Raw genomic sequence first — 17,544 nt, forward strand, 5'->3', positions numbered from 1 at the left:
AATTCGAATATCTTCTAGCTGCTGCCCTGTGAGGCCTGAACTGCTGAAGGGAAATTTGAGCCACTTTTTTTTTAGCATGTATTTACTGGACTGGAACAGCTGGAACCAGTATGGGCTTGGACATTGCTGTGGGTGGAAGCAGGGACAAGCTGCTTTAGTGACCTTGGAGTTTCTTCCTGGTCCTTGCCCTGGTCCAGGCTGGCCACAGGATCTAAACTGGACCAACAGCAATTCAGCTGTTGTAGAAAGACTCCGTAAATAGGAAGACTCCAACTGGGTTTGGAGAGGCCATCAGGTCTGATTTAAATTATGTCTCCCAGAACACATCACTCTTAAACTGTCACTTGCTGCCCTCCAGCTGCCCTGGATAGAATAACAGGCTGTTACCAGAAATGGCTGAAAGACCCTTGTGTGGTTATGACGGACTCATAGGCTGGCTCCTGGGAAATTTGTGGCCCCTTTTCCAGCTGCTCAACCATCCTAAGCTCTCACCGCCTTTGCTCCTCTCTCCCAGTCTGCCCCAGGTTGAGTGTCTGGGGCTTGTGCTGCTCCTGGCGCTCGGCAAGGGAAGAGGTGGGGAGCGAAGCGTGGTGCTGGGGCTCGGAAGCCCCTCTTGTGTCCTTAAGCTACGGAGCTGGTGCTGGGGAAAGCATTGGCTTTGGAGCCTCTGGATTGAAGTCCTCCAGCTGAAGTCTTGGCGTGTCTTCAACATTTTCAATGGATTAATCATCAATTGCTATCCTGCTGGGGGGAAGAGATTATGAGAAACTGCAGGGCAGGACAGACAACACACAGAAGTGCAAACAGAAGATGTTTCACCCCCTTGTTGTCCTTAGCCCCCATGCAGGCATTACAGCTTTGCTGAAGCTCCTGCTCTGCATGAAGCACAAGAGGGGACGTGGCCATGCCCATCACTGAGCTCACACTGTGCATCTTGCAATAATCCGCCTTAGCAGACCTGAGGCATCTCCTGATGAAACCACATTCCTTATCCCAACGAGCTGCTCTTTTCCATCTTTCCATCTATGGCTATTTCAGCTGAGCGTTGTTATATTTAGCTCCCGTCCTTTGGAGTTACTTGAATTCTGTTATTTTTAGGGTGAAAGAGGATTGCCTGGACAGACTGGCCAAACAGGGAAACGAGGATCACCAGGAGGAACAGGCCTTCCAGGGAGCCCCGGTGATCCAGGACCCAAAGGACAGCCGGTTAGTGGTGAACAGAGCTAATCAGACCTGACGTCAAGCTGTCTTCTGCAGGAAAGGGTGCAGATCCATGGGCTGGGATAGCAGGGTGGACCCTGGGAGGGTCTTTTACAGGAGAACCCATAACCAGCTTGTGCATGAGTGCAGGTCGGCACAGCTCTCTCCACCATGCACAATTCCCTGCTCTTCACTGCTGGCTTCTGCACAGAGACAGCTAATCCACACCTGCATTCCCCAGGACAGCATGACTGTTCACATCATCCTCGTGCCTGTGGCTACAAGGCCGTGGCACGTGCTGGCAGCCAGGCTGCAGAGCCACCGCACACCGCTCAGCAGGGTCTTCCACGAGAGCCGCTGTGAGAGCGGTGCATGGAGCCTGGGGGAGGCGTTGAGTGTAGGAAGAGAACTGTGCCCTCCGAGCCTTCCAAAAGTGCCAAGGAGGGTCTGTAGCTCCACTGGGACAGGCAGGAGGTGCAGGAGCAGGTGTCACTGGTGCAGCTTCCAGGGCGGTGGAGCTGCCAGCTCAGAGCACATGGTGGGAGGAACACCAAGAGCCCTCGCTCAAAGCAGAAGTTAGATTCCCGCACCTGTCTCCAAGGCAGGCTCCTAATCCTATGGCTTTTATTTATTGTACTGGTGGGATTGCCCAGTTTAGCACTGATGTGTCACGCTATATCAGCCTGAGGCTATACTGAGAATACTTAAGGTATTTAGATTGGGAGCTTTTTAGGCCAGAACATGCTCTCACGGAGTCTCACAAGGCTATAACTACTTAAATTCTTTAGATTCGCTTATAACAATTCTTTTAGAAACCCTCAAGCAGGGACCTTTTCAAATCTCTTTTAATCTACTCTCAACCTGCTCAGCATCTTTCCACCAGAGGGCTTTCCAGCCGTCTGACACATGCAGGCATTGTGCAACTGTTCCTCTTCCAAGACAGACTGAGCATCCCGAGAACACGACCACCATCAGAAGGGGCTAGTTAGGCCACGGATATAAAACTAACATGAGGAAACGTGACACTAGGGCTAATATAAAACGAGACAAGATTACTGTCCCCAACTACCTCAATTAAAATATACACATTTGTATATTTTATATAAACCCTGTGATGGCAGTGTTCAAGCTGAAAGATTGTAGCCAACGACATAACAATATTGTTTTACCTCTGGTCCACAAGCGGCAGGTTCATTTGCCCAGGATTGCTGTTGCCTACCTTGCTGCATAACTGGTGATCAGGTCTCCTTAGCTGAAATGACTCCATGGCATTTAAACCCTTTTGACTTCCCATTTACTTTTGCCCCAGATTCCTCTAGAAAGAGGGCTTGGTTGGATCTCCTCAGGCGGGAAAGACCTTAGTCCTCCATTAGTAGCAGTTTTCCTTTCCAAGATCCATAAATGGGCAGTTAAATCAATTTGTGTCCTTGGAAAGTGTCTTACACTCCACCAAGCCCAACCAAGCCCTTTCTTGCCAAGCAGTTTCTCACTGTCATGGCTGGAAAAACTTTCTAACAGTGAGGTCTCCAGACTGACTCTGGAATAGCCTTGTAATAGAGATGGTGGAAACCCCATCACTTTTGAGTCATTTACAACCGGGCTGAACAAGACATTGTAAAACATCCCATAAAGTACAATCCAGCATGGGTCACATAGTCCTGCTGAGAGTCCAAACAAGCCTTTTCCATCTCTGATGTTTCCTAAGACTGTAGATGACTCATCTGGTGTATGTTTCTGACCCTTTCTGTTTTAAAAACATTGAATCACTTTGGGTTTTGACATCTGAGAAGCTCAGAAATATTGAAGAACATACATCTCAAACATGGTGAAATTAGGGTCTTTGTATAAGGACATGCTACCCAGTGTGTTTTTTTTCTTCTCAGAGTGCATGCTATGTGCTAATCCAAGCTTGATGGCCTTCCAATTATTTTGTTATTATTTTTCTTAAGAAATAGAAGCAAAAATCCCTGCAGGGTCGTATAGAAGAGAATTAGGGGATATGCATGGTGTTGCCTGGGTTTGAGTGGGAGGTTATGTTGTAGGAACACGCACTTTTTTGACAGCTTGAATGAGCATAGTTTGCAATTATCCTTTAGTAGGTCAGTCCAGTTGGTATTAGATGTAAAAGAAGAGCTTGCTTTAAAGGGCTTTGAGGCTGTTTTTTTGCAGCATGACCTTCCAAGATCAATCTCAGAGTAGACGCTCTCCATCCTGCTTCTGCTGACTGTGGTTCAAGCTAGACGAGCATCTGCTAGAAATAGTGTAGGTATGCCTCCCATTTGGGGGACAAAAAGGCTTAGTGTATGAGATCGGAGTAATCTATGAGTTTATGAGATCTTCTGGAGTTGCTTCTAGCCTGATGTTTGTGGAATTCCTCCTTCAGATTTCCTTGGTACTATTTTCTCATCTGTCCTGCTTAGACTGAAGAATACTGATGGATTTCCCTTTCTCTGAAGCTGCTGAACCCTTGGCATGTCTTCGAGTGACCAGCCATTCAATGTGAACTAACTGTTGTTCTTTGTTCTTGTATTTGTCTTGGCTGTTATTTGCAGGGCGACTTTGGTGAGGCAGGATTTCCAGGGATTGCGGGCCTGTTTGGGCCAAAGGTAAGAGGCTGTCTCGTGACCAGTTGGCATTCTAGTCTCTCTTTACTGGGGACAGACAATGCAATACTTGTTGCAAAGACGTTATTAGCAGAAACTGTGGAAAATGAGTCATGATTCCAACTTTCTTTATGCATCTTCATTTGTTAAATGAGTGTGTGCTTACGAGTGCTTTGTTGGAGCTTATTCCTGTGAAAATGGGTAGATGGTTGAGGGAAAAGGGCTGTCGTTAAGACCCCAGAGCTGTTTTCCCCACCTGAACATCTTTCAGACACTTGTGTTCCCAGCATCAGTCGTCAGTCTGTACCTGAGACACCAATATGCATTCCTGATGTTGAGAGCCTTGATTTGAAATTTAGACTCATTTTATCAGCATATAATTTTCCTAGTGAAGGGGGACCCCTTTGTTTTCTGTAGAAAGTAAAGGGCTTGCAAAACAGGAGTGGGGAAAGAATTTTTAAAAAATTGGACCTTCCCATTCCCATATGCAAGAAGCAGCACCTCTGTCCTTGCAGTAGAGCTGTAAGCAAGAGCATAAACATGAAGTATGTTCATGGGGACTTGAAACCTCATTTTTACTTGCAGGGCCCCCCAGGAGACCTTGGTTTCAAAGGCATTCAGGGACCACGTGGGCCACCTGGTCTCATGGTGAGTGGTTTTTCAGTTTGTTTGATTTGGGAGGATTTTCTTCCTTCCTCCATCCTCTATTTCTGTGAGGCTACAGGGAGCTATAAGGAGCACAGTGCACCGTTCACCGCATGCCTGGCAGACGAGCGCCAGCCATGGTACCACCTCTGAGCCACCCAGACACATCTGTAGGTAACCACGTGTGCTTGGGTCTCTTCTGCCTTGGAGAAAGCCATGCTGCTATGACCACTGCGCAGACCACTCCAGCTACACTGAAATCTTTCTATTTCTGGAATTTCTGAGGTTTTACATGGGTTGTGACAGCCGTACTGTGAGGGCTTGTGTCTTCAGACTTGCAGTTTGAAACAGGTTTTTATTTCAGCTACAGCAAATACCACGATCGTGTTGCTGAAAAGCAGCAAAGGGATTCAAGTGTCTTTACTGAGTCTGCTGTAGTAAAAGCAACCGTCAGTTCTCATGTGATGGTTCACGCATATCTTTTCTTTTCTAGGGAAAAGAAGGAATTATTGGTCCGCTTGGCATTCAGGGTCCCATGGGAAACCCAGTAAGTATCTACGTTTTTTTTTTCCTGCCTGTATTTTTAGAAGAGCATAGTGTTTGGCGTCCGAGGTGCTTGAGGCCAACATAAGTAAATCTCAGGTCCGCTGTAGTGAGGGAAACAAAATGGTCTTTCAGATGAGCAGCTGGAGAGAAGTGCAGGTTGAGTCTCTGACTGCATATATAGTTGCAGGGAGGTTATTAGCTTAAAAGTGAGGAGCGACTCTACCTAAGTGCAAGTTTTTCGATAGATTGGCTCAGGCTAGAAGACAAGAATGTTATTGCAGTTTTTCAACAGCAAGCTGCCAGATTTTCCAAAGAACTTGGCCTGGGGGGGCAAAAAAACATAGGAAAATAAAACAAACTGATACATGTATTAAACTGGGAACAGCTTGATTCTGGGAAGTGTTGAAAACCCCTGCCTGCCCCAAAACGCCAAAGGGGCTGACCACGGACTAAAGTTCAGGTCAGAGCTTCGTGAAAATATGAGTATGAAGCTACTCAGAGTTCAGTACAGAGGCTGCTACTGGCAGGAATGAAAACCAGTGAGATGAACTCGGACATTGCTGAAACATCCAGCAAGGACTGTTTTTTTCCTCGGGATGGGTGGGCCAATATGACATCCTGAGCTGATTTGTTGAGAGATGCACTTGGGTCCTCGCAAGGAGCTTCTGGGTGGTGACCTATCCTGGCAGAACAGCTTCCGAACAGGCATTGACAGCCACCTCGTGTCCTTTAACAGGGGCCCAAGGGAGACAAAGGCAGCCGCGGAGAGACGGTAAGTGCTGCCCCACACCCCTGGGTGCGTCCTGCCGTTAAGAGGGTCCCTCTCTTTGGGCAACCGAGAGCCACGCTGGGCTCCGCTGCACCCGCTTGGGCTCATTGCGGCGGCGTCAGGCTCCCACGAGGATGAGGCAGACACACCTGTACATGTGTGCACACACATATGTGCACACGCAACCACGTGTGCACCCGCTCTGCTGTTAAAATTTCCGTTTACTTAACTCAATCACACAGCAAAAGCTAACACTTCACAGATGACCGTGGTGTTTCCAGGACAAGCCACAGTGAGCAGCAGCTCAAAAAGCCACAGGCTGTCCCTGCCAGGGGCATGGGACCTGGCTGAGCCACAGCAGTGCCCAGGTGCTGGGGAGCAGTGCCAGGGCGCCTTCTCGCCTTCTGCTCTTCCTCTGGTCTCCTTCTTGCAGGGCTCTGATGGACTTTTAGACCTTCTCATAGCTCCTTGGTGTTCCCACCATACAGGGGATGTGTGGGGTACACTGGATACGTGTTGTTCATCCTCCTCTCATCCATGACACAGGTCCCTCCGCTCTCTGGTTGCTCTCTTTAGCAACCAGTGGTTGGTTGGTCCTGCATGGGAGGGCTTGGGCCAGACATCAGATGCCAGCGCACACAGCTGTGTGGTCAGTGCAGAACTGTTTCGTGCCTTCTTCAGACGAGATCTCTTAAAAGCAGGTGTCCGACAGACACCCAAAATCCCAGCGCACATTTCTAACAAGCCAGGGTGCTGCCTCTGTCACTTCTTGCTCACTGTTTCAGAGCAGAGGACAGTGTGCTGGCGGGGACCTGAGCCCCAGAGCGAGCGTTCACTGGTGTCAGAGCCATCAGCATGCAATAACCTCTCTGCTGTTGGCAAACTGTCCTTCCAGTGCAGCACCCAGTCCTTGCACAGGCACCTTGGGAACAGCACACACTGTACAGGGAGATTTTGGTTTATTAATGAGCATCTTCTGACAGCTTCTTTTTTTTTTTTCCCCTTTTTTTTTTTCCTGCAGGGTCTGCAAGGTCCAAGGGTAAGTATTTGAAATCACTTTTTCTGACTAATATCTTTTACTTAAATAAAACAGTTGCTCTTAGCAAATGTAAAGCTGCAGAGTAGGTAATTGTACATACAGGGAATGTGATAAGTGCCTGGGGATATGGCATTAATGCTAGGTAAGGAGGTAAAGGCTGGATACAAGGGATGCAGTAGGAATGGACCAGGTGCAACCAGATACACTCGAAGTCAGAAGATGGACAAAATGGGACCACCTCGTGTCTCCAGAAGGGTTTGAGGGAGAAGATGCTGTGAAGTGTCAAAAATCTGGAGGATTTCAGCAGGGAACAGATTCATGCTGGTGACAACCACGAGAAATGGAAAGACAAACTGGAGACGTTTCACTAACTGATGCCACTCTGTCTTTAGGGTCCTCCAGGCCCACGAGGACACCCTGGCCCTCCGGTACGTATATGTGGAAAGAGTTCAAAGACATTATTGAACTAAGCTAAAATTATTGCCATGATACTCTCCAGAGGGACTGTTCGCTCCCTGGAAATTATAGCTTAGCCCCATTCCTCGTATGCAAAAATGTGTGTGTGAATGGACTAGTGTTTCTTGCGCTTTAGTCCAAACCATCTCCAAGTATTTTATAGAGACAGCGTTGTTGCCTCTCTCACTCGTCTGCATTGAGGGACTCCAGGGAAAAGAGGGTTTCAAAAGGATGTGACTGAATATCTTTGCAATAGCGACTGCCCATGTTCTGGCTGATGCCCCTTTTTTGCTTTGATTTCTAGGGACCGCCAGGAATTCCAGCCTCATTTGTAAGTTGCTGTTTTCTGTACGTTTGTTAATGATGATAATAAGTCATGCAGAGCCAAGGTGCTGATGGGACATCCAGAAAGACCTGCTGGGACCCTGGAGACACACACTCAGGTCCAGCAAGAGATGCTGTATTAGCAAAGCAATACTTGAATCGCAGCCCTAGACCGAGAAGCGTTTGCTTGCAGCAGGGCATGTTCAGCTTCTAACAATCTCAGTTACCATCTTTTTCACCCCACACTAGCAACAAGACGGCTTTGGGGCAGCTTTCCAGACACTCATCGACTCGAACATCGCGCTCAAGACAGAGGTATGAGAGTACTTTTGAACTCACTGGTCTTTGCTGGAGCTGGAGGTTGGAGACAGTCACAGCGTTTCTTGTTCTTCGTGTGCTTAAAGTTTGTACGCACAAAGCTCTGATTTGTCATTGTTCTGCTGGAATAACTGGGGTTTATGCACGCAAAGATCCAGTTAAAGGCTGTGGTTCTGTGGTGTTACTCGTTTATGAAGCTTTGCCATCATGACTTTGCCAGTGCTTCAGAGATGTCCCATTCAGGAAAGTGCCAGGGCTGTAGCTCACTGGATCCCAACCAGCACAGCCTGTCCTTGGCCCACTGAGTTTTCCCACAGATAAACCCGAAACCTTCGTGATTACAGCACCTGATGCCCCCCAGGGCACACCTGACTTTCCTTCCTTTTCTCTCCAGGGTTACCAACATCCAGACTTTCTCATGCTGGACCACGGAGGGGAGATCTTTAAGACTCTACACTACCTCAGCAACCTCATTCAGAGCATCAAAAGACCCCTGGGGACCAAGGAAAACCCTGCACGCATCTGTCGAGACCTCATGAACTGTGAACAGAAGATGAACGATGGTAGGAAGCTCTGAGTGCGCAAAGGCTGCATCCTCCATAGGGCCGTTTCACGTGGCCCAAACAGGTCTCCTTCCCTGGGACCAGTAATGCAGAAATCAAAACTTTCCTTTTCTCATTCACAGAAAAGTTTAAGTGTCTTATTAATCCCTGAATCCTCCATCTCTTCAGGTACCTACTGGATTGACCCAAACCTTGGCTGTTCTTCAGACACCATACAGGTCACCTGTAACTTCACCAATGGTGGGCAGACATGTCTCAGCCCCATCACCGTCTCCAAGGTACATGCAGATTGACCCCAGCGTGGCATTTCCCATACTACTATTACAAAATATTTACCCAGGGATGTGTCGTCCCGGGACACTGGACGGTGACCACTATGACAGAGCATGCTGGTTTCTCCTCGGTGGTGTAGCTGCAACATTCAGGGCTGCTCTCATACAGTTAAAAAATATACCGAATTCTGTTATTGACTCTTGTCAAGACAAAGCAGTACGTTTCCAGCAATGTTTAATTAACCCATAACCTTAACGGAGGCCAGTAATTTTGCAAACACGCTGCTCCCAAATGCTTTGTTGAATTAATTTATGGTCAGGTCACTCTTGCATTTTGTTTTCTGCCACCTGAAAAAGTGAGGTCAGCTTAAATATACAAGTTTCCAGTTAATGCTACAGGTTTTTTCTCGAGGAAGCACCTGTACCAAAAACACCAATACCAATATCTGGGTTCCTCCGCGGTCCCCACTGGAGCCTGCTGCTTTGCATCTTTGCAGAGGCATGTATCAAATTCAAAGTTCACACTATTTTCCTCCTACTTAAGGACCTGCCACTTGGTTCTGAAAAATAAAGGACCTGCTGTGTCCCCCTGAAAACTTTCCAGACTGACTTGGCATCTGACCCTTATGCCCATACTCGTGCCAGATCCAGTTCTGGACATCTGTGCATGGCCACCTCTGGACTTACTGGGCGTTCAAGGCCCACCTTTGCTGTCACATCTTGCCCTATCCCCGCTCCTGGCTCCTGCCAGCCCCGCTGCAGGGGTTTGCCCTAAATGTCTCTGTCACCTTCGCAGCTGGATTTTGACATCGGTAGAGTCCAGATGAACTTCCTCCGCCTCCTCAGCTCAGAGGTGGTGCAGCACATCACCATCCATTGCCTGAATACCTCCGTCTGGCGGGAAGGCTCATCCGAGAAACCTTCGGAAAAAGCCGTGCGGTTCAAGGCCTGGAACGGGCAGATGTTTGAGGCAGATGGGCAGCTCAGGCCAGAAGTGGCAGCTGATGATTGCAAGGTACGTTGCTGCAAAAGAGGGGAGAGGCGGAGAGAAATGCCGGGCTGAACCCGCTCGGGACACACAACGAGGCTCGAGTTATGCTTGTGCTTCTTATTGTCCCTCAAAAAAAGAGGGAAAAGGGTCTAGTTTACCTTTTCACCACTTTGACTTTCCAGCCCAGGGGGCTGTAAGCAGCTCCTGTTAAGTAGATCGCCCTCAAACAGAATGCGAAAAACTAAATTCCAAAGTTCCATGTTGCGCGTAGCAGCAGTTAGGTGGCAGACCACCCGCCGGTGGTGGGCTTGGCGCTGCCCTGATGCCACGTGCAGCGGTCGGCCATGTAGCTGCGTTTCAGGTCAGTGCACCAGGGCTTGGGTTTGGTGATGCCCTTTTAAGCTCCGTTTCCATCAACTCAACCTGAATAAAGAGTTCCCCAAAACACTTTCTAAGCCTCCCCCTAGACCTGCTCAGCCCAAAGGGCAGCCCCTTGTCTCACACGGGGCTTTTCACCCTCATACCTTAGTGAAACAGGTTCCTTTCCAGCAGGATTCACCCCTCCCCAGTTAAACAACTTGTTCTGTCTCCCTCCTCCCTGCACAGATCAAGGACGGACGCTGGCATCGGACTCTCTTTTCGTTTCGGACGCAGGACCCTCAGCAGCTGCCGATTGTCAACATCTACAACCTTCCCCCATCCGAGCCAGGAAAGCAATACCACCTCGAGGTCGGCCCCGTGTGCTTCCTTTGAACAAAGCCATCAAAACCGGGCTCCGGGGCTTTGACCCTGCGTTCGGCCGGTGTCTGTGCACGGGCTCTGCCACCTCTCTGCAGCAAGGACAGCTGCGCTGTAGTTTTTGGGTCAACTCTTGCTCTAGCCTTTGGCTCAAGGTCTCAACAAACCCGTGATCTACTGAACTCAGCAGATTGTTGAAAGGAGGAATGACAAGGAATAACGAGGAATAACACGGCCGTAGGGGAAGCGGGTATCAATCAGGACGTGAACAGTGAAAAGGGATCAGGGGACGAGATGTTGCAGGCGGTTCCACACACAAAGCTTTTTCCATGACCAAAGAAAATATTGAGAGAAACCTCAAGCAACTTGCAGCGTGTGTTTTGGTTTTTTGGGTTCCCCCCACCCCCCTCCATTTTTGTCTTACCTGGTTCCTGAGTTACCAAATGTTCTTTCCATTGAAAAGTAATTAAAAATAGAGCTTCCCTCTCAGAGCTCGTTGCCTTCTGGATGGCCACATGCTGCATCAGGTCTCCCAGGCGGAGCTGCAAGTTGAATCTGGCTGCTCTGTGTACCGGAAGCATTTTGATGTGCAATATTAGAAGAAACAAAATATATATATTATATTATTTAAAAGCAAAAAGAAAAAGAAAAAAAAAAAGAACAGAAAAAAAAACTAAGTTACTCCTTCCATGGATGAGTTTAATCAGTCCCTTCTCATGTGTGGTGTTGGGATAGGGGAGACTCCCGAAGCCAAGAGGGGAAATGGAAGGAGGAGAGGGGAAGAGATTGGTGCTAAAATAGAGAGAGAGGATGGGCTCGTCTGATTTGTTTCTACCTCTCACTGTGAAATCTCTGGTGCTCTTAAAAAAGTGTGTTATTTTATATATATGAATTTAAACTATTTAAGGTTGTGAAGGTGCTACAGTGTCTTGCCACAGACCCAAAAAAAAAAAGCCCATAGGACCATCTCTGTAGGAAGAGAGGAGGTCATGAGCTACAGCTCAACCAGAGAAACAGCCGCCTTTAAAGGGATCCTTTAACGGCCGTCGACGTCGATCGTGCGCAACAACTCACACCGTGTCCAAAATAACTTACGGGATCTTTTAAAAGCAAATTTGCCTTTTTGTTATTTTTCTTTTTTTTTTTTCAATCAGCACTTCACTGCTTTGGGAGGGGAGTGAGGGATACAGCTCGTCTGGAAGCACTGAGCCTCGGAGAGAGCTCGTTCTGAGTCGGTTGTCATGTAACTCGTTTTGCTGCCGGCGCGTTGGCCGTGCCGGCCGGCACGCGCAGACGTTCCCTGGTCTAAGCTCGGATTTAAACCCAGCTCTGCAACCCTTCTGTCTGGCCCCTCTGTCAAGGCTGACATGATGGTACCTTGTTTCAGAACCCAGCCGGGCTTGGAGGGGTTTTGTTTTGTTAAGTTTTGTAGAAATTTAGTCTCTATATGTAAATTTGGAGGAATTTTTTTTTTTTAAAGAGGATAATTATGGTAATCTTTAATTCTATATAAGGAATAATATTGATGTAATCGGAGCTGTACTGTATCGGAAATGCTTCAGTGCCTGTTTGGAGTTTTCATGTCTCATATGGACTATGGATTTTATTTTTTTGAGGAAAAAAAAAATATATGTGACTCTCTCTTTGTGTATTCTTGTTTTTGTTTTGGTTTTTTTTGTTTGGTTTTTTTTTTTTTTTACTACTGCCTGCTGGTTGGTTTCCAACAACCACGGGAAAAGCTTAACAAGATCTGTCCCAAATACCTCACCCTCCACGCAGCCCTGCCTCCGCTCAGAAATACCTCACCCCGCGGGGCCGGCTCGCCCCGGCACCCCCAGCCCAAAATCACCATCGCTCATCGCCCGCTTGCTGCCTCCCCCCCGCACACACGCTCCCAGTTTCTCCCTCTCTCTTCCTCTCGCCCTCGGTTTTGTGTGTTTTCTTGAGGCTGGAGTTACCGTTTTTTCTCGTTAAAGCTTTTTTTCTTTTCCCTTTTGTTTTTTTTTTTTTTTTACTTTAAATAAATATTTAAAACTGAGGCAATGAAATGGGACTGGTATAGTTGTTTTTTTGTCTTTTCGCTTCTTCATAGGAAACTAAGTGGGTGAGAGGTGCAGAAATAGCCCGTGGGTGCCAACATTGGGGCAAGAGCCCAAAGACCCCAAGAGGGCCCAACCCACACCCTGAAACCCTTCTCCTGGTGTTGGTGACCAGCCCAAAGTTTTTTGCATGACCCACACAGCCCTCAGCACATTACAAAATGCACAACTTGGGCTGGGTTGGGATCCTGATGGCTCCCCACCGCCGTACATTGAATCATAGAATGGTTTGGGGTGGAAGGCACCTCAAAGATTATCCAGTTCCAAACCCCCTGCCATGGGCAGGGACACCCTCCACTAGACCAGGTTGTTCAAAGCCTCATCCAACCTGGTCTTGAACACTTCCAGGGATGGGGCAGCCACAACATCACCCCACCAGCCCATTCATCATCCACATCCCCACCCTGACACAGCAAGAAGGAAGAGGAAAAAAAAATTAAAAATTAAACCAAAAAAAGGTGCTGAGCTGTTCTTTTTCATTGCTGAAGCCCAAATCACGTCTCAATTGCTCCAAGCTGACTTTGACACCCAACTTGTTGCTTAGGAGGTTGCCAACACATACACCCCAGCACAGGAGCTGCTCTGGCTGGTCTTGGATTGCGTCAGGAGCAGCGGGAAGGGGCGATGCCATGTTTGCTCACCCCGTGCCGTGCCCGTTCCCGGCAGCGCTCCCATGGCTGGAGGAGCTGCAGGAACTCCCGGGCACGGTGGGGGCTGCAGGGCAACAGCACGAGCAGAGCTTTGGCAGAGCGTTAAAAACCAGCTCGGCCGGGGCTGCCCCGCTCTCAGGTGAACCAGCCATTCCTGAAACACGTTGCTCGTGGTCAGGGAAAAGCAAACACATTTAATAAATAAATCAATGTACTTAATTGCGAGGCCAAGGTTGGAGGTGATACAAGACACTTAAATAGAGAAATTTCTGCGTTTACAGTAGCTGTAACTTATTTCCTTAAACGCCTGAGCCCACTGCACTGGCGGACCCCCTGCCTCGTACCACCCCCCCAAGCCAGGATTTAGTAAACAAGTCCTTGTCTCTAGCAGTTTAGATTATTTACACTAATGGGTTACGGAATCGGCATGTACAGCCCAAAGGCCACTTTATCACCGCGAGGCCGGGCTGAGACAAGCCACACACAGCAAGTGCTGCCAGGCCAGGGAGCCCGGCTGGAAAGGGGAAAAAAAAAATAAATTTCATAGCTTGGGAGATCCCACCAAGCTGCCAGGACAGGGACAGCTCAGGCGCCAGGGCAGGGAAGTGGCACTACTGAGAGGAAGAAGGAGCTGGTGGGTGGTCTGGTTTGGTTTTAAACGGTGAAGCTTATCACAGAATGATAGAATGGTTTGGGTTGGAAGGGACCTTTAAAGCTCATCTAGTCTAAATGTCCTGCAGTGAGCAGGTTGCTCAGAGTCCTGTCCAACCTGACCTTGAATGTTTCCAGGGATGGGGCATCTACACCTCTCTGGGCAACCTGTGCCAATGCGTCACCACCCTCACCATAAAAAATTTCTGCCTTACATCTAGTCTAAATCTCCCCTCTTTCAGTTTAAAGCCATTGTCCCTTGTCCTGTCACTACATGGCCCATGTCAAAAGCCCCTCTCCAGCTTTCCTGTAGCCCCTTTAGGCACTGGAAGGCTGCTAGAAGATCTCCCTGGAGCCTTCTCTTCTCCAGGTTGAACAACCCCAACTCTCTCAGCCTGTGTCCATAGCAGAGGTGCTGCAGCCCTCACATCATCTTTGTGGCCGCCTCTGGATGTGCTCCAACAGCTCCGTGTCTTTCCTGCGCTGAGGACTCACAGCTTCTACGGTGCCTAATCCTGCTGCACACACCAAACTGCAGCGCCAGGTCATGGCCACAGCCCCAGCAGCATCCCCACCATCCCACCACTATTCCCCTTCAGCCAAGAGCACACACAGCCCCAGCGCCAGCCCCGTGCCCCAGCCAGGAGCACAGCTGGTGCAGACCCAAAGCTCGTACAGCCCCGCAGGTGAGCGGCCACCACCCACCATCGCCGTGGGGATTTATTTGCCCTGGGGAAGACAGTCCCAGCTAGGTGCTGTTTGGTGCCACCAACACCTCCAAACACACCCGGAGCCAGGCGAGCACTTGGCCAGGCACCCGCAAAATTAACTGCAGTTTCCAAGAACAAAAGCCTGTGTGGGTGAAATGGGGGTTTTCTTCCTCTTTTCTGCTGGGGAAATCCAGGCTTTTGCAAGTTTAATTTCCTCCACCTGCTATTGCTTCATGCCTGAGCAAACAGCTCAGCACCTGAACAAGCACATTGGCGCTGGGGACGTCCAGCTTTGCCGGCAGCCGTATATAAGGGACGCAGCGGAGCCGCGTCCCGCCAGAGCAGGAACCTCCTCCCAGGTGCCGGGCCATGCTGGCCTCCCTCGCCCTCCTCCTGGGGCTGCCGCTCGCCCTCGCCGAGCCCCCCACCTGCGCCCCACTCGTCCCAGTCACCTTGGACAATGCCACCATCTCTCAGGTAAGCCCTGCCCTCGGCCAGGGTGCCCATCCTCACCTTCCCGAGCCGCATCACTGGCTGCTACAGGTGCAGGAAGAGGTTATGAACCCAATCAGCAGCTCAAGGCTTCTCTCACTGCCAACCCATGCTTATTTTCCTAAAAAACCACAAGACAGCTGCACAGGAGCAAGGGGACAGGGTGAAGCCCTACAGCTCTGCACCCATAATGTTGTGAGCAGGTGCTTTCGGGGGCTCCTGATCCATCTCTCCCCATGCAAACCAGACTGGGCAGCACCAGCCCTGGTGCTTCACCACTTTATTTTAAGCCCTTCAAGCGAGGGGGACTCGGGTCATGAGTCTCCACCCACAAAACCCTTCACTGCATCAAGAGCATTTAGCTGCTTGGGGATGTTTAATGGGAGGAAAGTAAGGAGAGCCGGGCACAGTGCAGGAGGGACACGGCTGCAGGACCATGCTGGGCATCACGGGAGCTGGAGCATCACCTTAGCGGGAAAGGGACAAAACCAAGAGTCCCTCACCCAGCCCGGATCCTGCCTGGGACGTTCACGTGCCAGGGTGCTGGTGGCTGTGGGACAGCAGGGCAGAGCGTTAGCTTTTACCTGCACGGTGCCTGTGGGTGAACCCAACGTGGCTCCCCTCAATCCCTCCCCGCTCCCCCCCTCTCCGCAGCTCCTGGGACAGTGGATCTACATCACTGGCGGCTCCAAGTACCCACCTCACCTGGAGGAGCTGAAGGCAGTGAAATACGCAGCTTTTTCCTTCTCTCCTGGCAGCCATGAGGATGAGCTCAATGTCACTGAAGTCATGAGAGTGTAAGGACAGGGATTCATCCCCTCCCTGGCTTCCCTGTCCCCAGGAGCACTTCCGCCCACTAGTCCCATCCTCCGGGCTGGAGAGCTTCTGTGCCGAGTTTATCTGAGCTCTGCAGCCCCGGCTCGAGTTCCGAATCCCTCGGGTCTGGCTGGGGCGGTTTGGGGGGTGTTTCCCATCTGACCTCTCTGCCTCGCAGGAACGAGACGTGCGTGTTCACGAACACCAGCAAGATCCGGATCTTTTGGCACAACTCCACCCTGGTGCACGGTAAAGCCTTAGCCACGGCACGGGGCCGGGGTGGGGGGAACCCAGCTGCATTCTGGTATTTGGCACCCGGCACAAGGCCATTTTACACCTGAAAATATGTCTGGAGGTGGGGGAAAAAAAATTCCCCCTCCTCATGCAATGGGCAGGGCAGCGCTGTGGGACCCACCAAGGCCCCATCAGGAGGAGTCTCCGCGGGCTAAGAGGATGAGCAGCCCCCGCCACGCTGCCAGTCCCAGCACGGGAGGTGACGCAAACCCTGCTCTCCCCACATGTCTTCCAGTCAATGACCAGGTGGAGTCAATGGCCAAACTGATCCAAAGCGACAAGGATCTGCTGATCTTGAAGTACACCAACGCTGACTTCCCGGGTCTGAGCCTCTCAGGTGAGTGGGTGCTGCCCTGGATCCGTGGGGCACGTCCCTGCCCGGGGACATGTGGATGGGCATGGGCATACCCAGCCCTCGCAGGCAGGGCAAAAAGCCACTTTTTCCCCCAAAACAGAGAGGGGAAAGGTGAGGACAGGCAGCGAGCTCCCTATCCACACCACGGAGACCACCAAGGAGCAAGGCACCCCCTAAAACTCCCTTTTTTTCCCCCCTTCTTCTCCTTTTATCACCCCATCCCTCCAGCAGCACGGACAGCCAACGTGAGCAAGGAGCACCTGGAGGAGTTCAAAGCCCAACTGCACTGCCTGGGCTTCACCGAGGACGAGGTGTTCTTCACGTCTGAAAAGGTCTGAACCCCTCCCCAGGGCGGGTGAGCCCCCACCCAGCTCCTGCCGCTGGCTGGGATGGGAATCCTAGGGGGCTGTAAGATCAGTTCCGCATCGGCAGCCCCTCTCCTCCCTGGTCATCCCTGGCTCTTGAGGAGGTTTTGGGATAAGAGGGCACTAACAGGCGCTCTCCCCCTCTCCCGCAGGACGCCTGTCCACTGCCTGGAGAGAAGACAACTGAAGGCGACACAGAGCCACAGCTGGGGTAACCCCCCTGGGCCGGGTCGGCCCCTCCATCTTCATCCTCCTCCAGCCCCTCCACATGCACGTCCCACCCAGCCGGGTTCGGCTCAGCCTCAGGACTTTCCATCGAGGTTTTGTTGTTTCCTCCCAGACAGAAACACCCAGTTTCCCTGTTCTCACCTGGATCTGAAATAAACCCCCATGTTACCAACTGCCTGCCGCTCCGGCTGCATATTCACCCAGGGCGCAGGCGGGACCCCCCTACCTGCCCTGCCTGCGATGCCGCATCTCCCAACCTGCTGAGAGGCACAGGAAGCCCTGGGCAGAACTCAGGAGATGCTCATCCCTCCTGCCAGCTCCATGGCAGCACAGGATCCTCCTGGCCACTCCACCTGGTGGGTCCCCTCCAGCCGTGGGGCGTTGGGACATGAGCACCCACTCGTCAGCCCCGACCCTCCA

The 17,544-nt window shown here is 50.6% G+C and overlaps 1 protein-coding gene across 2 annotated transcripts; it reads left to right on the plus strand.

The window, feature by feature from the left end:
- The first annotated feature begins 5,508 nt into the window (after window positions 1–5,508).
- LOC104380557 (alpha-1-acid glycoprotein) lies at window positions 5,509–17,128 on the plus strand. Of its 2 annotated transcripts, XM_086625134.1 has the most exons (7): window positions 5,509–5,521; window positions 14,936–15,051; window positions 15,721–15,863; window positions 16,061–16,131; window positions 16,412–16,513; window positions 16,763–16,863; window positions 17,049–17,128. In XM_086625134.1, exons 2-7 carry the CDS (start codon window positions 14,944–14,946, stop codon window positions 17,109–17,111), a joined length of 588 nt encoding a protein of 195 aa, XP_086481260.1. In that variant the 5' UTR covers window positions 5,509–5,521; window positions 14,936–14,943; the 3' UTR covers window positions 17,112–17,128. The 2 variants fall into 2 exon arrangements, with proteins under 2 accessions (XP_086481260.1, XP_009986373.2); XM_009988071.2 differs by lacking the exon at window positions 5,509–5,521 and having other exon boundaries at window positions 14,943–15,051.
- Window positions 17,129–17,544: the final 416 nt, after the last annotated feature.

This window comes from Tauraco erythrolophus, chromosome 22 (assembly GCF_009769465.1).
Source record: "Tauraco erythrolophus isolate bTauEry1 chromosome 22, bTauEry1.pri, whole genome shotgun sequence".
Taxonomy (NCBI): Eukaryota; Metazoa; Chordata; class Aves; order Musophagiformes; family Musophagidae; genus Tauraco; species Tauraco erythrolophus.